Here is a 23994-nt window from a genome sequence, read left to right on the forward strand (position 1 = left end):
TTTGAAAAATTAACATTGAGCTTCCTTACAACCGGATATTCAACCAAGCCCTAGGTGTTTGCAATTTTATGGAGGAAGGAGCAACAACATCTAAGCAATTTTTATGTGGAGCTAAAACTGTGTAGTTATGGAAAACCATTTAAAATCAAACAGGAGCCTATTTATCACTGCTTTTAAAAGTAAATTTTGAAAGCAGAAAACTGGAAATATCTCACAATGGGTTTCGTAGTAATACAAGTTAAATGGAAAAATTAATCTAAATGACACAGAAATAAGCTACCTTGGCTACCACTAAATGGCTCTACAGGCGAGCTACATAATTGGATCAGCGCCACTCACAGTCACGTAAACCACTCTGCAGATCTGATCCAAGAGCACTTAACGAGCCAGGAAGGGCAGGATGTGCAGGCAGCATGGGACAGCGAGGCCCAGTTGCTAGAATTTGGCAGAGGACGATCTTCTTTTCATCTTTGCTTAAATTTTCAACTCAAATATTTCCCCTTCTCAACGAACACTCCTGTCAGCATGGAACCAACTATTATCATCAATAATAACAGTTAACTTTTAATGAATACACAGTGTTGTGCATGGCTTGCTAAATTCAGTTTTCACACTCATCCTATAAGGTGGGTATAAGTTCGGCTCACTGGCATTAGATGAAACCAAGGAGCAAAGAGACTCAGTAACTGCCAGCATATAAGCAGTAAAGCTGAAATTCAAAACCAAGTCTATCCTATAGCATTCTCTTTACCTCAACTGTGTTGTGCTATACAACTATTAATAGTAATTTAGCAATTCTAAAACTTCAGGTTTTTTTTCCCCCCACAGCAACAGTAAGCACAAATTCTAAAATGGAAGAAGTCTAACTGAAAACAAAATTAGTGGTATGTACAATACGCATAATGATGTTCAATTTAGTCAGAATGCTTAAATTATTATCTGGGGATGTGGTGAAGTTGGTGTAAAGAGAGAGAAATGAACTCTCACTGAGCACACTGGTTATGGGTTTTGGTATAAGATGTCTGAACACTTACATAATAAACGATCTGATTAGAAATTATATCCTTTTACTAAAGCACACATTTATTTTCATTTTATAAAGCATTTAAAAAAGTAAACACTTTATTAGTAGTGAAAGTGAAAGTGTTGGTGACACTATGGACTGTAGCTTCGGTCCCTGGGATTCTCCAGGCTAGAATACTAGAGTGGGTCACAATTCCCTATTCCAGGGCATCTTGACAATCCAGGGATCGAACCTAGATCTCCCACACTGTGAACAGATTCTTTCCTGTCTGAACCAACACGGAAGCCATTATTAGTAGTAAGAAGCTGTTATTCGCATTAGTAGTATGAAAAGTAAGAATATTTTATTGTCTGGTAAAAACAATTGTATTAGCATCAAATGCTAATTCAGATTGTATTGTATTACTATTGTATTACGTATATTTTCAGTTAAGGACAACCAAACCAGGTCAAGAACAAAAACAAAGAATCTTAGAGTTAAAAAAATTGTTTATATATGCAGATAAATAAATCTGACTCACTCTAACTTCAGTTCAGTTCAGTTCAGTCGCTCAGTTGTGTCCGACTCTTTGCGACCCCATGAATTGCAGCATGCCAGGCGTCCCTGTCCATCACTAACTCCCGGACTTCACTCAGACTCACGTCCATCGAGTCAGTGATGCCATCCAGCCATCTCATCCTCTGTTGTCCCCTTCTCCTCCTGCCCCCAATCCCTCCCAGCATCAGAGTCTTTTCCAATGAGTCAACTCTTTGCATGAGGTGGCCAAAGTACTGAAGTTTCAGCTTTAGCATCATTCCTTTCAAAGAAATCCCAGGGCTGACCTTCAGAATGTACTGGATGGATCTCCTTGCAGTCCAAGGGACTCTCAAGAGTCTTCTCCAACATCACAGTTCAAAAGCATCAATTCTTCGGCGCTCGGCCTTCTTCACAGTCCAACTCTCACATCGATACATGACCACAGGAAAAACCACAGCCTTGACTAAACGGAACTTAGTCGGCAAAGTAACGTCTCTACTTTTGAAAATGCTATCTAGGTTGGTCATAACTTTTCTTCCAAGGAGTATGCGTCTTTTAATTTCATGGCTGCAGTCACCATCTGCAGTGGTTTTGGAGTCCAAAAATATAAAGTCTGACACTGTTTCCACTGTTTCCCCATCTATTTCCCATGAAGTGATGGGACCGGATGACATGATCTTCGTTTTCTGAATGTTGAGCTTTAAGCCAACTTTTTCACTCTCCTCTTTCACTTTCATCAAGAGGCTTTTTAGTTCCTCTTCACTTTCTGCCATAAGGGTGGTGTCATCTGCATATCTGAGGTTATTGATATTTCTCGTGGTGAAATGATTTCAGCTTGTGTTTCTTCCAGTCCAGCGTTTCTCGTGATGTACTCTGCACATAAGGTAAATAAGCAGGGTGACAACATACAGCCTTGAAGTACTCCTTATCCTATTTGGAACTGGTCTGTTGTTCCATGTCCAGTTCTAACTGTTTCCTCCTGACATGCATACAGGTTTCTCAGAGAGGCAGGTCAGGTCGTCTGGTATGCCCATCTCTTTCAGAATTTTCCACAGTTTATTGTGATCCACACAATCAAAGGCTTTGGCATAGTCAATAAAGCAGAAATAGATGGTTTTCTGGAATTCTCTTGCTTTTTCGATGATCCAGAGGATGTTGGCAATTTGATCTCTGGTTCCTCTGCCTTTTGTAAAATCAGCTTGAACATCTGGAAGTTCACGGTTCACGTTATTGCCTGGCTTGGAGAATTTTGAGCATTACTTTACTACTGTGTGCAATGAGTGCAATTGTGCGGTAGTTTGAGCATTCTTTGGCATTGCCTTTCTTGGGGTTGGAATGAAACAATTTTCCAGTCCTGTGGGCACTGCTGAGTTTTCCAAATTTGCTGGCATATTGAGTGCAGCACTTTTGCAGTATCATCTTTCAGATTCTGAATTAGCTCAACTGGAATTCCATCACCTCCACTAGCTTTGATCATAGTGATGCTTCTTAAGGCCCACTTGAATTCACATTCTAGGATGTCTGGCTCTAGGTGAGTGATCACACCATCCTGATTATCTGGGTCATGAAGCTCTTTTTTGTACAGTTCTCCTGTGTATTTTTGCCACCTCTTCTTAATATTTTCTGCTTCTGTTAGGTCCATACCATTTTTATCAAGCCCATCTTTGCATGAAATGTTCCCTTGGTATCTCTAATTTTCTTGAAGAGATCTCCAGTCTTTCCCATTCTGTTCTTTTCCTCTGCTTCTTTGCATTGATCACTGAAGAAGGCTTTCTTATCTCTTCTTGCCATTCTTTGGAACTCTGCATTCAGATGCTTATATCTTTCCTTTTGTCCTTTGCTTTTTGCTTCTCTTCTTTTCACAGCTATTTGTAAGGCTTCCCCAGACAGTCATTTTGCTTTCTTGCATTTCTTTTCCATGGGGATGGTCTTGATCCCTGTCTCCTCTATAATGTCACGAACCTCCACCCATAGTTCATCAGGCACTCGGTCTATCAGATCTAGTCCCTTAAATCTGTTTCTTACTTCCACTGTATAATCATAAGGGATTTGATTTAGATCATATCAGAATGGTCTATTGGTTTCTCTTACTCTCTTCAATTTAAGTCTAAATTTGGCAATAAGGAGTTCATGATCTGAGCCACAATCAGCTCTTGGTCTTGTTTTTGCTGACTGTATAGAGCTTCTCCATGTTTGGCTGCAAAGAATATAATCAATCTGATTTTTTGTTGACAATCTGGTGATGTCCATGTGTAGAGTCTTGTGTTATTGGAAGAGGGTGTTTGCTATGACCAGTGCGTTCTCTTGGCAAAACTCTATTAGCCTTTGCACTACTTCATTCCGTATTCCAAGGCCAAATTTTCCTGTTACCCCAGGTGATTCTTGACTTCCTACTTTTTTATTCCAGTCCCCTATAATGAAAAGGACATTTTTTTTGGGTGTTAGTTCTAAAAGGTCTTGTAGGTCTTCATAGAAACGCTCAACTTCAGGTTCTTCAGAATTACTGGTTGGGGTAGAGGCTTGAATTACCGTGATACTGAATCGTTTGCCTTGGAAACAAACAGAGATCATTCTGCTGTTTTTGAGATTGAATCCAAATACTGCATTTTGTTGACCATGATGGCTACTCCATTTCTTCTAAGGGATTCCTGCCCACAATAGTAGATATAATGGTCATCTGAGTTAAATTCACCCCTTCCAGTCCATTTTTGTTTGCTGATTCCTAGAATGTCAACGTTCACTCCTGCCATCTCCTGTTTGTTCACTTCCAATTTGCCTTGATTCATGGACCTGACATTACAGGTTCCTATGCAATATTGCTCTTTACAGCATTGGACCTTGCTTCTATCACCAGCCACATCCATAATTGAGCATTGTTTCTGCTTTGGCTCCATCCCTTCATTCTTTCTAGAGTTATTTCTCCACTGATTTCCAGTAGCATATTGGGCATCTATCGACCTGGGGAGTATCCTATCATTTTGCCTTTTCATACTGTTCATGGGGTTCTCAAGGCAAGAATACTGACGTGGTTTGCCATTCCCTTCTCTCCTGGACCACATTCTATCAGACCTCTCCCCCATGACCCACCTGTTTTGGGTGGTCCCATATGGCATGGCTTAGTTTCACCGAGTTAGACAAGGCTGTGGTCCGTGTGATCAGATTGCCTAACTTTCTGTGATTATTGTTTCAGTGTGTCTGCCGTCTGATTCCCTCTCGCAACACCTACTGTCTTACTTGGGTTTCTCTTACCTTGGATGTGGGGTGTCTCTTCACAGCTGTTCCAGCAAATGGTTGCCACTGCTCCTTATCTTGGACGAGGGGTATCTCCTCATGGCCGCCCCTCCTGAACTTGAATGTGGATCTAATTTCACTCTAATTTAGTCCAACCTAACTGTAAAGGACCATGATCTACGCGCCAGGACCAGGAGACTGCACTTCTGTGCAAAGACCGCACAGAAGACTGACATAGATTTCCTGTGAGTGTCCAGGAGTCTTCGGAGGAGCTATGGGTCGACAGTGGCCTGCTGCACGGTCGGGGCACTAAATACAACAGCGCACACACAAGACCTTTTGAAGGAGGTCCCCATTATCTTCCTTACACCCACCATAGTTTGGTCTCAGGTCAAAGAGCAGGGAGGGAACACAGCCTTCTCTGCCAACAGGAAATTGGATTAAAAATTTACTGAGCATGGCCCCGCCCACCAGAACAAGACCGAGTTTCTCTCTTAGTCAGTCACTACCATCAGGAAGCTTCCATATCCTTCTCCATCAAGAGCAAAGAAAAAGAAAACCACAATCACAGAAAACTAATCAAACTGACCAACCGATCACAGCCTTATCTAACTCAATGAAACTATAAGCCACGGCCACCCAAAATGGACTGGATATGGTGGAGAGTTCTGACAAAATGTGGTCCCCTGGAGAAAGGAATGGCAAAAGACTTCAGTACTCTTGCCTTGAGAACCCTATGAACAGTATGAAAATGCAAAATATGACACTGAAAGATGAACTCCCAAGGTGGATAGGTGCCCAATATGCTGCTGGAGAAGAGTAGAGAAATAACTCTAGAAAGAATGACGAGACAGAGCCAAAGCAGAAACAACGTGCAGTTGTGGATATAAAAGGTGGTGGAAGTAAAGTCCGATGCTGTAAGAACAGTATTGCATGGGAACCTGGAATGTTAGGTCCGTGCTGCTGCTGCTGTTAAGTTGCTTCAGTCATGTCTGACTCTGTGTGACCCCATTGATGGCAGCCCACCAGGATCCCCCGTCCCTGGGATTCTCCAGGCAAGAACACTGGAGTGGGTTGCCATTTCCTTCTCCAATGCATGAAAGTGAAAAGTGAAAGTGAAGTCACTCAGTCGTATCTGACTCTTCCCTACCCCATGGACTGCAGCCTATCAGGCTCCTCCGTCCATGGGATTTTCCAGGCAAGAGTAGAGTGGGGTGCCATTGCCTTCTACTTTAGGTCCATGAATCAAGGCAAATTGGAAGTGATCAAACAGGAGATGGCAAGAGTGACCATTGACATATTATGAATCAGTGAACTAAAATGGACTGGAATGGGTGAATTTAACTCAGATGACCATTATATCTACTACTGTGGGCAAGAATCCCTTAGAAGAAATGGAGCAGCCCTCACAGTCAACAAGAGGCCAAAATGCAGTACCTGGGTGCAGTCTCAAAAACCACAGAATGATCTGTGTTGCTTTTCAAAGCAAATCATTCAATATCATAGTAACCCAAGTCTATGCCCCAAACACTAAGGACAAAGAAGCTTAAGTTGAATGGTTCTATGAAGACAGACAAGACCTTCTAGAACTAAGTCCCCCAAAAGATGTCTTTATCTTCACAATGGACTAGAATGCAAAAGTAGGAAGTCAAGAAACACCTGGAGTAACAGGCAAATTTGGCCTTGGAGTACAGAACGAAACAGGAAAGGCTAATAAAGAGTTCTGTGAAGAGAACGCACTGGTCATAGAAAATACCACAAGAGATGACTCTATACACAGACATCACCAGATGGTCAATATCAAATCAGACTGATTGTATTCTTTGCAGCCAAAGATGGAGAAGCTGTAAATAGTCAGTAAAAACAAGATCGGGAGCTGACTGTGGCTTCGATCATGAACTCCTTATTGCCAAATTCAGACTGAAATTGAAGAAAGTGGAGAAAACCAATAGACCACTCAGTTCCATTCACTTCAGCTGAGTTCAGTTTAGTAACTCAGCTGTGTCCAACTCTTTGTGACTCCATGTGCAGAGTTCTGACAAAATGTGGTCCACTGGAGAAGGGAATGGCAAACCACTTCAGTATTCTTGACTTAAGAACCCCATGAACAGTATGAAAAGGCAAAAAGATAGACCGTTCAGGAATGACCTAAATTAAATCCCTTACAATTATACAGTGGAAGTGACAAATAAGATTCAAGGGATGAGATCTGATAGACAGAGTGCCTGAAAACTATGGATGGAGGTTCATGACACTGTACTGGAGGCATTGATCAAGACCATCCCTAAGAAAAAGAAATGCAAAAAAGAAAAATGGTTTTCTGAGGAGGCATTACAAATAGCTGAGAAAGGAAAAGAAGCTAAAGCAAAGGAGAAAAGATATACCCATCTGAATGCAGAGGTCCAAAGAATAGCAAGGAGAGATACAAAAGCCTTCCTCAGTGATCAATGCAAAGAAATAGAAAATAACATTACAATAGGAAAGACTAGAGATTGCTTCAAGAAAACTAGTGATACCAAACGAACTTTTCATGCAAAGATGGGCACAGTGAAGGACAAAAACGGTATGGACCAAACAGAACCAGAAGATATTAAGAAAAGGTGGCAAGAATACACAGGAGAAATATAAAAAAAAGATGTTCATGACCCAGATAACCACGATGGTGTGATCACTCACCTAGAGCTAGACATCCTGGAATGTGAAGTCAAGTGGGCCTTAGGAAGAATCACTATGAACAAAGCTAGTGGAAGTGATGGAATTCCAGTTAAGCTATTTCAATCCTAAAGGATGATGCTGTGAAAGTGTTGCACTCAATATGCCAGCAAATTTGGAAAACTCAACAGTGGCCACAGGATTGGAAAAGGTCAGTTTTCATTCCAACCCCAAGAAAGGCAATGCCAAAGAATGCTCAAACTACCCTACAATTGCACTTATTGCACAGGCTAGTAAAATAATGTTCAAAATTCTCCAAGCCAGGCTTCAGTAATACTTAAACCGTGAACTTCCAGATGTTCAAGCTGGTTTTAGAAAAGGCAGAGGAACCAGAGATCAAATTGCCAACATCCGCTGGATCACTGAAAAAGCAAGAGAGATCCAGAAAAACATCTACTGCTACTTCACTGACTATGCCTAAGCCGCTGTGTGGATCACAATCAACTGTGGAAAATTCTGAGAGAGATGGGAATACCAGACCACCTGACCTGCCTCTTGAGAAATCTGCATGCAGGTCAGGAAGCAACAGTTAGAACTGGACATGGAACAACAGACTGGTTCCAAATAGGAAAAGGAGTGCATCAAGGCTGTATATTGTCACCCTACTTATTTAACTTGTATGCAGAGTACATCATGAGAAACGCTGGGCTGGAAGAAGCACAAGCTGGAATCAAGATTGCCGGGAGAAATATCAATAACCTCAGATGTGCAAATGACACCACACTTAAGGCAGAAAGCAAAGAAGAACTAAAGAGCCTCTTGATGAAAGTAAAAGAGGAGAGTGAAAAAGCTGGCTTACGTTCAGAAAACATTCAGAAAACGAAGATCATGGTATCTAGTCCCATCACTTCATGGGACATAGATGGGAAAACAGTGGAAACAGTGTCAGACTTTATTTTGGGGGGCTCCAAAATCATTGCAGATGGTGACTGCAGCCATGAAATTAAAAGACGCTTACTCCTTGGAAGAAAAGTTATGACCAACCTAGAAAGGATATTAAAAAGCAGCGACGTTACTTTTTAGACAACAAAGATCCATCTAGTTAAGGCTATGGTTTCTTTCCAGTAGTCATGTATGGATGTGAGAGCTGGACAATAAACACAGCTGAGCGCCAAAGAACTGATGCTTTTGAACTGTGTTGTTGGAGAAGTCTCTTGAAATCCCTTAGACTGCAAGGAGATCCAACCAGTCCATCCTAAAGGAAATCAGTCCTGAATATTCATTGGAAGGACTGATGCTGAAGCTGAAACTCCAACACTTTGGCCACCAGATGCGAACAGCTGACTCATTTGAAAAGACCCTGATGCTGGTAAAAGTTGAAGGCGGGAGGAGAAGTGGACGACAGAGGATGAGATGGCTGGATGGTATCATTGACTCAATGGACATGAGTTTGGGTAGACTCCGGGAGTTAGTGATGGACAGGGAGGCCTGGTGTGCTGCAGTCCATGGGGTTGCAAAGAGTTGGACACGACTGAGCGACTGAACTGAACTGAACTGAACCTCAAGAGAAAATCCGTCAGTTGCTTTTTCCAATTTACTCTGTCACAAAACAGGAAGTAGACAGCACCTCTGTCCGTACCTTATCTGTCTGCACTCTAAATCATTTCTGAGTGCATCTTCTACTCCAGAAAAAGCAGTCTGACTCCATTCAAGGACAGGCAGTTTATTGAAGTGACTTAGAGAATGGAGTTTGTTGCCAACAGATCTGGGTTGGATTCCTAGCTCTGCCATTTATCAGCTTTATGACTTGGGGCAAGGATTACTCAACATTTTTGAGACTTTGAATGGGACAGTGTAAACGACGCACTCAAGAATGTCTAACACATAGTATATGGTCAAATACTGGCTTCTTTATTCTTTATGGAATATTATTCTTTCTAAAAAGATTATCACTCACCTTACCCCTCATGTCTGGGGCGATCTCTGCTCTCTGTCGCTACCATTCAGCAATTAGCATCTTGCAGACAGAAGTCCTGAGTTTGAATCCTGGCTCTGCCACTCAGTAGTTACAATTAACTGCGTAGAACACTTTTCATATTAAACATGGCATACTGCGAATGAAAATCTAAACTATCTGCTTCTAGAAAAACATGCTTAAACTTGAACAAATGAGAAGTTCCAGAGTAGGGCAGGTCCCAGGCATCTTAGTGTCAATTATTAATGATCAGTCTTGTCAAACCAAATCTTAAATATCTTCTACTTTCAATTGCCCAATTAATTGACTTAATGATTACTAATTATTCGAACTGTTGCTCTGTATTAGGCTTTGTTGAGAATCCTTCATGCACCATCTGATACAAATTTTTACAACAAATCAAGGTAAGAACTATCATTTTATAGATGAGAAAACTGAGGAACAAGGAGCAAATAATTTGCTCAAGGTTACACAGCTAGTTAAAGGCAGCTGGCACTCTTAATCTCTGTTCTGTGTAGCCACAGTGAGTGTCGGACATCCACTGACCGATGGACTAGAGACAGTGCACAACTTTTGTGCTTATGTGGTTATATGCCCTGTGCTGTTCACGCAGCTCATGCTACATACATTCCCCCGTAGACTTAAAACCATGCAAGAGGCAGACTCAGCACTTATTTTCAACTGTTTACAAGTCATGAACTTGATCCAATAACACACAACATTTCAGCACTAAATAAATGCTCACTGATGATGAAGAAACTGTGCATGGCCACGGCAAAGTCGAGGCAGCGTCACATGCACGCTAGGAACAATTTGCAGTAAGACTTTAAACCATTAGCACTTAATGAGCACAGTCGCAATTAGGAAGCAGAAATCTGCTCATTAAACCTGCAGATGATACTTACTTGGGCAGGAGTTAAACACTTTAGAAGAAAGAAACAATTTAAAATGACCTTGATAGATTGCAGTAATAGTTCATCAAAAACAGATGAACTTCAATAAAGAGAAGAACAAAACAGCATATTTAAGAACCAAAAGCATACCACACAGATAAAAACGGGAGTGAGTAGCTGGGCACATTGATGGGGGGCAGGGGGCAAGGCACAGAGGAAATCACCTGACTATCTGTGGGCAATACGGACTATTCTTCCATCTATGTATCACAACCCTGGATGAGCACTGGAACCACTAGGAAAGGTTTCAAAACTATTGTTCCAGGCTCCATCAGGGGTTAATTAAATCAGAATCTGTGGAGATAAGCTTCCATATTGGTTACATTTAAAAACTCTTTAGGTGTGTTTAATGTGGCCAAGGTTCAGAATAACCAGATATTATAATCAATCATATCTTTTATATTTATATGAAGAAATTGATGAAAATAATAACACAGCTACTATGTGTGATCAGATAATGAGCTATAAAGAGAAACCATTTAATTAAAAAATCTAATATTAATCAGTGATGGTTCCCAAAATTCAAGAAACAAAAAACAGCTTAAGATCTGTGTTTCTCCAAGTATGGTTCCTTGGATGAGCAGCCTCTGGGGATTTATGAGAAATGCAAATTCTCATGCCTACCACAAACCTGAATTCATAACTCTGTGGTGGACCTAGCAACCTCGGTTTGGATAAGCCCCTCGAGGGTTTCTGATGGATTCTGAAGTTAAGAATATAGCTCTAAGCTAAGAGTCCAACTTGCATCTCTTTTCTTACAGCATCTGTTTTCTGTAATAATTACAGGATTGTTCTGTGCTTTCTTTTCTAAGTCACCTCAAAGTCTTCCTAGAAGTAAAGTATATAAATTATAAATTAAAAAATTAATGTTTTAGCAAAGTAATCATATTCAGAATTGCCTTCATTATTGAAATATCTTTTATTAAATGGATTCATGTGATAAACTCACTGAAAAATAATCTGTTAAAATTGTGGCCAAAGTTGTCCAGAGGAAAAGTTTGCTGGTTGGCTCAGTTTCTTTACCTTTCAGCGGGCTCTGCTGATACCAAGTAGACCCAGATTAGTCACAAGAATCTACACAGATCTATTAGCTGCTGCCTAATAACCCAAATCCCCCAGGGAAGGATGTGTGAGTCTACCTGAGATCCTAGCTGTCCCTTCACCAGTCATTGCCACTGGGGTTTAGGTCTGTCTGTGATTTCCATCTGTCTCTCTACCTCGTTGCTCCAATAAAACAGGAGTTGGTTATATGTATTGTTATTAATAACCAAAATGTAAAAATAAAACCTACTCTAGCACTAGCAGCATTGAAAAATCATCACAAATAAACAGTAGTAATAACTGCTCCTAGTTGAGAAAATAAGACAGAAGAGATAGCATTAAATTTTATAGTTTTTCCTTAATGGATAACATAGTTTGATAAGAAATACTGAGAAAGTTTCTCTCCTTCCCACTGTTTCTGATCTCCCTGTCCCTCATATTTTCTCAAATATAATAAGAAAAAAGAAGAAACAATTTCATTGCTAATTAAATATGCAAAATAATGAGACAGCATTTTATCTAACTGTTGAAAAAATTTTAAATGCATCTAGTGCTGGTGAGCGTTTGAAGAGTGGACAAGTCACTAGATGCTGGTAGGATTTATATATTCATATAATCCCTTCATCCATCCCATATCACTGTGGCAATATGTGTAACAAAGTCTTAAAGTTGTTAATGTCTATTAACTTATCCTGAATAAACTGCTGTTTATTATAATGATCAGAATTTTGTTAAAGGCGAAACTCTAAAGAAGCTGCTCAACTCTGGGGGTAGTCCGATATGACATTTCATAAATAAGGAGGCAGGGTAAATGATGAACTTGGCAATGCATATTTAGTTAACTACATATTTCTTCCCCCTTCCGTGAATTTAGAAAAGGCAGAGGAACCAGAGATCAAGTTGTTAACATCCGCTTGATCATTGAAAAAGCAAGAGAAAACCATCTATTTCTGCTTTACTGACTATGCCAAAGCCTTTGACTGTGTGGATCACAACAAACTGTGGAAACTTCAGAAAGAGATGGGAATACCAGATCACCTGACCTGCCTCCTGAGAAATCTGTATGCAAATCAAGAAGCAATAGTTAGAACTGGACATGGAACAACAGACTGGTTCCAAATTGGAAAAGGAGTATGTCAAGGTTGTATACTGTCACCCTGCTTATTTAACTTATATGAGAGTACATCATGAGAAATACTGGGCTGGATGAAGCACAAGCTGGAGTCAGCATTGCCAGGAGAAATATTAATAACCTCAGATATGCAGATGACACCACACTTACGGCAGAAAGCAAGGAAGAACTAAAGAGCCTCTTGATGAAAGTGAAAGAGGAGAGTGAAAAGGTTGGCTTAAAGCTCAACATTCAGAAAACTAAGATCATGGCATCTGGTCCCATCACTTCATGGCAAAAGATGGGGAAACAGTAGAACAGTGGCTGGCTTTATTTTTCTGGGCTCCAAAATCACGGCAGATGGTGACTGCAGCCATGAAATTAAAAGACGCTTGCTCCTTGGAAGGAAAGTTATCAGCAACCTAGAGAGCATATTAAAAAGCAGAGATATTTTTGCCAACAAAAGTCCATCTAGTCAAAGCTGTGGTTTGTCCAGTAGTCATGTATGGATGTGAGAGTTGGACTATAAAGAAAGCCGAGCACTGAGGAACTGATGCTTTTGAACTGTGATGCTGGAAAAGATTCTTGAGAGTCCTCTGGAGTGCTAGGAGTTCCAACCAGTCCATCCTATAGGAAATCAGTCCTGGGTGTTCATTGGAAGGACTGATGCTGAAGCTGAAACTCCAATAGTTTGACCACCTGATGTGAAGAACTGACTCACTGGAAAAGACCCTGATGCTGGGAAAGATTGAGGGCGGGAGGAGAAGGGGAAGATAGAGGATGAGATGGTTGGATGGCATCACTGACTCAATGGACATGGGTTTGAGTAAACTCCGGGAGCTGGTGATGGACAGGGAGGCCTGGCATGCTGTGGTTCATGGGGTCGCAAAGAGCTGGACACAACTGAGCGACTGAACTGAAAGGTTAGAATCATCATTTAAAAAGTGAGAGTATACATAGGTATACCTACGGCTGATTCATACCGATGTTTGGCAGAAACCAACACAATACTGAAAAGCAATTATCTTTCAATGGAAAATAAACAATGTAAAAAAACAGTAGCTTTTAGTTAATATTAGGTTTATTAATTTAAAATGATCTTAATTAATATGCTGAAATTTGACCTTGCAAGATATACTTTTTTGTGACAAATAAATGAGAATACTGTTCTAGAAGAAATCTATACATTTATTCTCTTAATCTGGTTCTAACTCATCAATAATGGAATCATATGCATTGCATTGAATTTTTTCTTTAGAAATAGACTATTCAAAAGTATTTTATAAAAAAAGTTACTCAAATTTTATAAAATTAAATCTAAGTGCATTGTAAGTTTGTTACTTTGAGAGTTCACTCTGATACACGTTTGTGAGTTACAAGTTGAGGACAATGTTTTATAACAACAGTTTATACACTTGGCAAGATGCTGCTTTTTTAACATACACTGATCAGACCTGTCATATAAGGTCTCTCACTCAAAGATTTGAATGATGTGGAATATTATATTACTATAAAGTAACACAGTCTTGCCTTTAATGGGCAGTTTGACATAAGTGTTATGATGGAGTTCTAAGCTGTATCAAAATCTATTTATTCTCAATATGAAAAACACCTACAAGCCAATAGAAAAATATGCAGAAGACTCAGATAGGCACTTCACACAATGAGATATTATGTGAAAAATATTATGTAAAAAGCCAAAGGAACATGGAATAGTATTTATGTTACTCATGAGGGAAATGCAATATGAAACCACAATGAGATATCTCAATTCAACCAGAATTATTGAAATGAATTCTCATACACTGTTGATGAAAGTATAAACTGGTACAATCATTTTGGAAATTTGTTGGGCAGTATTCACCAAAGCTGAACATAGGCTTATTCAGTGAACTACACGCCTTCATATATTTCTGACAGATCCAGAAGCAGAAGACATCTACAAGGATGTTCTTAGCAGTACTATTTATAATACCCCAATTCTAGAAACAATATAAATATCTACCAACAAAAGAACTAACATTCATATATTCCGGGTGGAATACTAAATAATCATTAGAATAAACAAATTATAACCACATACAACAATATGGATAGAAAGTGTCCCTGATACAAAGCCCCTTCAGGGCTACAGTCCATGGGGTTGCAAGAGTCAGACACAACTAAACCACCACCACCACTACCACACCATCACCAAGAAAATTGCAAGTGTCAGTCGCTCAGTCATATCCAACTCTTTGCAACCCCATGGCCTGTAACACCAGGCTCCTCTGTCCATGGGATTCTCCAGCCAAGAATCCTGGAGTGGGTTGCCATGCCCTCCAGGGGATCTTCCTGACCCAGGCAGGTCTCCTGCATTGCAGGCAGATTCTTTACCATTGTGAGCCAGCAGGGAAGCCTACCACCATCTAGAAGTGTAAGAGAATAAGAAAGGTTTAAATAAAACAAAATAATACTTTCCAGTGCAGTGCAATGCACAGTGCCAAGTACCTCAGTGACACAGAGAGAGGTTTTGCTGAAGCAACAATCTGTATATTTACAGTCTTTAATGCCTGATTTTGATGTAAGATCAGATACTGCACTTGATCTTAGCCAAAAGACCCAGAAATAATAACTGAATCACTTTACTGTACATCTGAAACCAACACAACATGGTAAACCAACACTACTCCAATAAAATTGTTAAAAAAAGTTTTAAATAATAAAAATAATTTTATTTAAAAAAAGAATGTAGAAATAGTAGATGGTATTTCTTGAAAGAGGACATTGACAGAGTTAAAGAAGATCTCTACAAAGAGATTCTAGATAGGACTACAGATCTGTCTAGAAGAGGAACACATGAGTGACCCTGTGGGTCTACAACATGGAAACAAACAAATCACACTTCTCAAAAGAGACAGGCACGGACGCAGGAGTACAGAGACCACCACAGCAAGGGCTTAGCAGCAGGGCAGGAGAACTCACCACAAATGCTGAAAAACAGCACCTTCCAAACCTTCTCTTATTCTGGCTTTAAAATAAAAGAATATGAAAGACAGTGTTAGTTTCTAGGAAAATCCCAAGTTTCTACAACATAGTACCCAGTTACTGACTCTGTCTGCTTCATTCTGTTACTGCATGTATGTCTCTCTCACCCTGAGCAGATCATGTCTTTTTGTATTTAGGTGAGCAAAGGAAATGTGGATCAGTGAACAAAGAGGTAAGAGGTTAATATCAGTAGAGTGGAGAGTAACAGGCTTTGTCAAGTTTCCAGCAAGTGAGTAGCAAACAGGGAGAGCAGTGTTTAGGACATGATGAGAAGCCTGAGACGTATTAGAAAGGACAATACTGCCAATGGTGCAAGTGTGGTGTGGACCCAGGGGTGCTCTCAGGAGGAGGTGCTTTTCTCTGCCTGGAGACTCTGCTGGTTACCTCTTCACGCACCATGCCCTTCACTGACCTGTGCCTGCATGTTCAAAACTAGATGATCATCATCATTTGAGAAGTTGCCTCATGACAGGTCACCATGAATTTTAAAAGACCCTTTTCTCTTTTTTCTCCCCCTCTGAGACACAAGAAAGACTAAGAAAATGGGATGAAATTATACTTTCCATCCAATGATCAAATATACTTTGGATTAAATAAAACTCTGCTCATAGTTTCTCAAACATCAGCTTAAGGACCCCTTAGCCTAACTATATTAACAAGAAGAATAAAAGGACTAATAATAAAAGTCTCCTGGTTGTATCTTATATTTGTAGCCTTGATATTCTACACATCTTGAGTTATTAACTTGTCAGAATCAAAGTATAAAATGTTACTAACATTTTAAATGCTCAATCTAAACAGTGTTTACTGGTTTATCTTTCAATATGCATATATTGGTAAACAAGAATTTTGTTTTTATTTGCATATCATATTAGCACTTTTCTGCTGCATATGTGCTTTAATGGAAAAAATATATGAATATAATTTAATAGGCCCAATCATATTTCAAAATAAAAAAAATCGCCAGAATCTTTTAACCTTGACGCTACTCTAATGGACTGAGTGGGGGTAAATGAAGCCAATAGATAAGGTAAATGGTGATGCACTAACTTTCTTTAGCATACTTCAGTGTTCCTTTATTTCATTATTCCTCTAGAAATCGGGATTAGGCAGCTCCTCTGACTAATTAACCCAAAGAGGTTTGACTAATAGAAGGAGATTGCAAGCATGATTAGTTAAATGATAATGTACATAGCACGTAATGATCATTATCATTTATTCTAGTATCAGAGCTAATAAATGGTGAAACTGCTTAAGCCAAATGCTGTCATATTATAATAACTTACATCACGGCTAATACTAATAATTTCTAATTTACTTGGGAATCGATGGGACATGTAGCTTTCTTAATGCATGTCAGTGCTTTCTTAAATAAATTATTTATAGATGCTTTTCAAGTAGAAAAATATTTATCTCCTTACCTAGACTATATAACAAGTAGTCATACCACCATTCCCCTCCAAAACACAAACAGTTCTTCTAGCTACACTAATGCATCCTTGGCTTTCATGAAGCCAGTATAATGTATTAAGACAACTTATTTACAAACAGTCAATAATAGTAACTAGTATGAATTCCAAATGCAAATCTCATCCCATTCCCTTGCTTTCTGAGGATTCAGTGACTAAAGATTATGTAGCACTGAAAGGCTACTCTGTTCTAAAAGCCACCCCCCCCCCACCCAACACACACACAGAGTATAGTGGTACCTGATTTTCTCTTATGCATTTCGATCATTTTCTCTCACATTAAGAATTGCAAAGGACAAAAATAGTCAGATACATGCTGCAAAATCACTGGCCAATGTTGTCTACAGGACACAAAAGAAGCAGGAAGATGGCCTGACTTACATGGAGAAGCACAGTCACTATCCTGAGCTAGAAGTACCACCATCACTGACTCATCACTCTGAAAGAAGACACAGTGAAGAGCACTTCAGTCTCTGGATCACATAAAAATGAAAAGCTGCGAGCTAGAAGAGAGAGAAGCCCCTTTTATACATAGTATTAGAAGAGAGAAAATGAAAATGAAAAATAAAAATAAAATCAGTGTATTTTAGTAAAAGAGATAGATAACCAATGAATGTAAGGAGAACTCTGCGCTTCTGGTTATTCTTCAGTTCAGTCGCTCAGTCGTGTCCGACTCTCTGCGACCCCATGAATTGCAGCACGTCAGGCCTCCCTGTTCATCACCATCTCCTGGAGTTCACTCAGACTCACGTCCATTGAGTCAGTGATGCCATCCAGCCATCTCATCCTCGGTCGTCCCCTTCTCCTCCTGCCCCCAATCCCTCCCAGCATCAGAGTCTTTTATAATGAGTTAACTCTTCATGTGAGGTGGCCAAAGTACTGGAGTTTCAGCTTTAGCATCATTTGATCCAAAGAAATCCCAGGGCTGATCTCCTTCAGAATGGACTGGTTGGATCTCCTTGCAGTCCAAGGGACTCTCAAGACTCTTCTCCAACACCACAGTTCAAAAGCATCAATTCTTCGGCGCTCAGCCTTCTTCACAGTCCAACTCTCACATCCATACATGACCACTGGAGAAACCATAGCCTTGACTAGACGGACCTTAGTCGGCAAAGTAATGTCTCTGCTTTTGAATATGCTATCTAGGTTGGTCATAACTTTTCTTCCAAGGAGTAAGTGTCTTTTAATTTCATGGCTGCAGTCACCATCTGCAGTGATTCTGGAGCCCCAAAAAATAAAGTCTGACACTGTTTCCCCATCTATTTCCCATGAAGTGATGGGACCAGATAACATGATCTTCGTTTTCTGAATGTTGAGCTTTAGGCCAACTTTTTTGCTCTCCTCTTTCACTCTCATCAAGAGGCTATAAACTGAGCCACCAGGCGTTTGCCCATCCTGACTGCCCATGTTGCCCACTTAGAACTTTAATATTTCTAACCTTAACTTCTAAGAAAGTTAATGGCTACTTTATAAAGAAATTCAAAAGGCCTCCAATAAAAGTCCATTGTCCTTGACTCTCATGCCTGACGCTTTTCCTGTTATTTCTTGATTCATCAACTATAGACATTGATTTCCTGTTGTGAGATTGAAGCTTAATATCCTCACAACTTGGGTCTCTCCATAGAGCTCTTCCCCCAGAACCGAGAGAAGGGGGAGACACTGCACCCCAGAGGAAAACCACAGTATCTTTTGCAACCTAATCTCAGATGTGTGTGTGTGCTTCGTCTCTCAGTTGTGTCCGACTCTTTGCAACTCTATGGACTGTAGCTCACCAGGCTCCTTTGTCCATGGGATTTTTCAGGCAAGGATACTGGCGTGGGCTGCCACGTCCCCCTCCAGAGGATCTTCCTGACCCAGGGATCGAAGCCGCATCACCTGTGACACCTGCATTGCAGGCGGATTCGTTACCCACTGAACAATCGGAGAAGCCCCAATCTCAGAAGAGATATACTATCATTTCTGCCCTATTCAACTAGTTGCAGACTAATCCCAGAAAACGTTGCTGAGGTGAGCTACACAATAAAAAACATTCGGAGGCAAGGATCACTGAGGGCCACCTTGGAATCTGTCTACCAGAGTGTTTATTACTATTATGACTATAAAATAGCATATGAGGCCATGTTAAATTCAAGTAGAGTATCATGATTATACACTTGACCCCTATACAATGTGGGGTTAGGGGATCTGACCTCTGAGCATTTGAAAATCTACATATGATTTATAGTCATATGTGAGGTTCCTCCATACATGAGGTTCCTGCCAACTGTGGTTCTACATCCATGGACTCAACCAACAGATGGTGTAGTGTTATAATGTTTACTATTTAAAAACTGCACATAGATGTGAATCCATGTAGTTCAAACCCATGGTGTTTAAGGGTCAACTGTATATAATTTTTTTCTAGAATAACTGTCTCATTTTCCAAGTGCCTATCACTCTTTCCATACTTGTCCTCAAAGCTTTGTAATACAATTATACAATTGTACATAGTTATATACAATTGTACAAATATTAATATAACAAAAATTATAAAGTCAGATATACCATATTATTTGTAAATTCTGTCCCTTATCTGTAAATTCTACATTTCCCCCCTTATCTTCCCTATAACTAACTCTGTTTATGCTTTTCCAAATATCGTACTATTTTTTTCTGCTATCATATTTTTCATCCAACAGATTCGTTTCTAATCCTTTTATATATATATTGCATATATTATAAATATGACATATCACTGAAATATCTGACATCTTTGCAACTTTTAATTATGGTGCTTTCCTCCACATTTTCTCTGTTCACTAAGAGCTCCTCTGGTTTGTTTTCCCTTGTTGTTTTAGGGTGAATGTTTTCCTCAAGTGTCAGCTAATGAATCCTTGACCCCAGTGAATAGTTCAGAGAAAAAACTTGTGTGAGTAGGTTTGTTAACCAGTGGGCTTCTCTGTGGAGTACTCTTGTAATAAGCGAACAGTTTTTGAGGGAAGAGGGCCCAAAATACCAGTATCTGAAAGCCTTCTCTCTAGACTGTCGGTTGTCCCCAGGAGAACCCTCTGTCCTGTGCCTGGAGCATGAGCTGGCTCACACTGAGTGGTGGCTGGGTCCGAACAGGACTGTCCCACTGACATCCTCGCCTCTGTGTTCAGGTAACTCCTGTCTTCAGCGCACTATCTTGCCTCTGACCGGCACCCCAGCTCTAGAGTCCCCGCCCGAGTTTTCCGGACGCCATCTGTACTCTTACCTGCTCGGGGAGGAAGAGGTGCAGTGCAGCCAGGGGGTCGCAGGTCTGGCCGTGGCATGTGCTGCCTGCGTGGGGCTGCCCCGCCCCCCAGCACCCTGCTTCCTGCTGGACGCCCCGCCCCTCCTGTTGGCACCTCCAGGCACCCGCAGCTGCTGAGCCGTTGGGTGCTCCTGTGAGGGCATGTCAGTGCTTCTCACTGGGGTCCCTGTTGCGGGCTGAACTGTACCACCTGAGACTCATGTCGAAGCCCTAACACCTGGTGTCTATGAATGGCACCTGATTTGGAAATAGGGCTTTTGCAGATGTAATCAAGTTAAACTGGGGGTGTGTGCTCGCAGTCACTTCAGCCGTGTCCAGCTCTTTGTGACCCCGTGGACTGTAGCCCACCAGGCTCCTCTGTCCATGGGAGTCTCCAGGCGAGAACACTGGAGCAGGTTGCCATGCCCTTCTCCAGGTTAAGGTGGAGAGCCCTAACCAAAAGATTCAAGTCCATATAAGAGGGTCACATAAGGCCCTTCCCCGGTGGTCCAGCGGTTAAGACTCTGAGCTTCCACTGCAAGGGGCATGGGTCTGATCCCTGGTTGGGGAACTAAGATTCTGTATGCCATGTGGTACGGCCAAAAACAAGGGCACATGAAGACACAGAGGCACATTGTGGGGCTACGTGCAGACAGTTTGGGACAAGAGTGACGTGGTGCAAGCCGAGGAACCTGGAGGACAGCCACCTCCAGAAGAGAGATGGGGGGACAGGGCCTCCCTCAGAGCCTGCAGGAGGAATCCGCCCTGCCCACACCTTGAGTTTGGACACCCATCTCCAGGATCCCCACAGAGCACTCCCAGGCCCTCAGTTTGGGGAATCTGCTTGGAAACCGTCAAGCCCCTGGATCCCAGCTCCCTCCTCCCACAGCATCCTCTTTCCTGTCTTCACATCTTGCTGTTCCAGGCTGACCGTGTCTTGACTTCACAGAATTTGATGTTGGTTTTTGCTGCTTTTTCTCCTTGTGGCTTTGCGGTTAACACACAAGGGGAAAAGGAGGTAAAAACACCTTTATTATTTTATTTTAAAACCAAAGTCTCTATAGACTTTCTTTTTTCTTTTTTCGAAACTAGTTCATACCAATTAATAACATCTTAAGTACAGTACAGGAACTATCATATGTGAAAGAATTAATTTCAGTCTCTCTAATTAGTACACCCATTCTGCATACTACTACCACTTTGCACAAGAATTTATAATAACTCACTATGGACAAATGCATCATGCAGGGTAGGCAGAAAAGGAGAAAAATTGCAGAGGAACTAACAAATACTGAACTTATGGAATAGCTACTCAATTATAGGTACTTTGGCTTCCCAGGTGGCAATAGTGGTAAAGAAAGAAACTTGCCTGCCAACGCAGGAGATGAAAGAGGTGAGGTTTTGATCCCAGTCAGGAAGATCCCCTGGAGAAGGGCATGGCAACCCACTCCAGAATTCTTGCCTAGAGAATCCCATGGACGGAGGAGCCTGGCGGGCTACAATCCATGGGGTTGGAAAAAGTTGGACACGACTGAAGCAACTTAGCATGCCACACAGGTATTTTAGTGGAGTCCTTTCACATGTTTTCACTTAATGTTCTAAATAGTCTAAGAAGCACATAGTGTAATTTCTTTTTTTTACAGCTGAGGAAAAGTAAATCCAAAGGCTAAATAAGCTTCTAGGGTCTCCTTTCATTAGATCAAGAAGTCACAGCAAGGCCTAACTGCCCCTGAAGCCATGCCTGATTCCACGCTGTTTTCAAGGTCAGACTGTTCGGCCAGATCACCCAAGGCTTTTAGAAACGGGATTTAAAAATATGACTACTTTTACAGATAGTCAGTGAGTACAAACAGCTATTGCTTTAAGTAACTACTATGCCTGACAGGCATTTGGCAAAACGTTTATTTCTGATACTGACAACACTTGGAAAGTGGTTTCTATCTGTGACTACTCCAAACTGACCTTTATTTTTAATGAGTGCAAATAAAATAAAATATAAAAACAAATCTAGTAGTCCCTTAGAAACAGTGAAGTTAAGCACCAAGTGCTGTTTAGTAGGAAAAGACCTCAGACACATGATGTAGCTGGCACCTGCCTGGAGGAAACCCAGCAGCATGAGGTCACTGCCATCCCTGACAGAATGCCTTCCTCACATGTAACAGGACACCCAAACCACGCTGAAACATAAGTGGTACATATGTTCCAACCGAGTTTCCTCAACTTAATCAGTTAACTGCTACACTGTTGTAATACTACATGGAACACGGTATCCTCTCAAAACCGGGATGACTCTCCCTGGCTGGTGCTCTGAAGCTCACTCAGCTGGCCCACTGCCAAACTGATCCCTGCGGTTACACTTGGAGATCAACTTCAGAGTTTTCAGGAAACTGGAGAACCAACTGCCCTTTGTCACGGGACCTGGGGAGCACCTGGGCTACTTTTCTTTCCCTCAGGTTTTACAGACAGTTACTTATACACAAGTAATATTCTCTCTTTTCGGCTGGACCATTGATGCAAACATTTTCCTGCATCTCCCCAAGCAGTAACGTTTCACAATCCATCTAGGAGACGTGCCGTTCTCTGCTGCCCTTGCCCCCCTTCCCCACACAGCCTGCCACTTGCAGGAGAAGCCCTTGCATTCTAGTTCTCAGAGAAAAAGGACGTCATTAGGTGAGACCCCCAAGCTCCTGAATCAATATTCGTGTCTACTTCTCTCCACATACCCTTCCTTTTCACCATCCAGGTGCTCAAACCTCTGCTTGCATCCCACCCCCAGGAACCTCACGCTCACTACCGCCCCAGCAAACACGCATCTTTCCCCACCAGAGTGCCTTCCCTTCAGAATGGACGCTGAAGCCAATGCCACACAAAAGACAAAGAGTCACGACCCTCTCATTGAACTACAACCCGTTTTAGTCCCAGCTATTTCCCTTCTGTTTCATTCTTTCCTACCCAGGCTTTTAGAAGGGACAGCCCCCATGACGCCTGCACTCAGCACTGTCTGCTCCAGTTTCTACTGTTCTACCACAAACATTCTGTCAGAGGTGAACGGTGTTGTCTGTGCCCTTGGGTCTGCTCTGTGCCCAGTGGGCCTCCGTCCTTGACGGACCTGGCTGTTCTCAGGCCTGCGGCTTTGCGTACCGCTCTGTCTCTTGGCACTTCAGAGAATGTTCCTTCTCAGCTGCAGAGTCTAGCGAGTCTTGCATATCTTCCTGCCCGGGAGGTCCAGCACGACTAATGACCGTTCTGGATACATGTGATGTTGTCCGCTCCCTGCATTCTGAGTAAACCTCCACAGTGGCACTGGTTCAGTGGACCTTAACTGCTTATCCTAAACAGCTTATTTGTCACTAGAATTACAGACTCTTCAACCATTTGATATGTTCCCCACATTTGTGACTATGTCTATTAAACATTAGTTTTCAAATGACAAAAAAATTACAGTAAACGTCCTGAGACTCTTACCAATGCAGTCACAATGTGGAAAATGCATCTTGCATATATGTATAAAAATATAATGTGTAGAAACAGAAAATTTGTAACAAACCAATAATCAAACAAGAAAAAAATTATTTTTTATTCTTTGGGGAATTTGATAAAACCAACAGATCCTTTTAGCTGGGGGTGGGGGTGGGAGTGGGAGGGCGGAAAAAAGCCCCAGCACAAAATCTAGAACAAAAATAGAGTTCAAGGAGTTTCTAAAGTCCATCTACTGACTCCTTATAAATCCAGCTTCTGACCC

At 41.3% G+C, this 23994-nt stretch overlaps 1 protein-coding gene across 3 annotated transcripts in view; it reads right to left on the bottom strand.

Annotated features, from left to right (window-relative positions):
* Positions 1–23994, bottom strand: part of DIAPH3 (diaphanous related formin 3) — a 582111-nt gene that overhangs the window by 107220 nt on the left and 450897 nt on the right. Inside the window, exon 28 of one of the 3 annotated variants that reach the window (XM_018056822.1) lies at positions 15468–15513. The exons of the other annotated variants lie outside the window; for them this stretch is intronic. Within the exon in view, the coding sequence (XP_017912311.1) occupies positions 15468–15513 (46 nt within the window). The remainder of the gene's footprint in view (positions 1–15467; positions 15514–23994) is intronic. 3 annotated transcript variants of the gene reach the window in all.

This window comes from Capra hircus, chromosome 12, assembly GCF_001704415.2.
Source record: "Capra hircus breed San Clemente chromosome 12, ASM170441v1, whole genome shotgun sequence".
NCBI classification, from domain to species: domain Eukaryota; kingdom Metazoa; phylum Chordata; class Mammalia; order Artiodactyla; family Bovidae; genus Capra; species Capra hircus.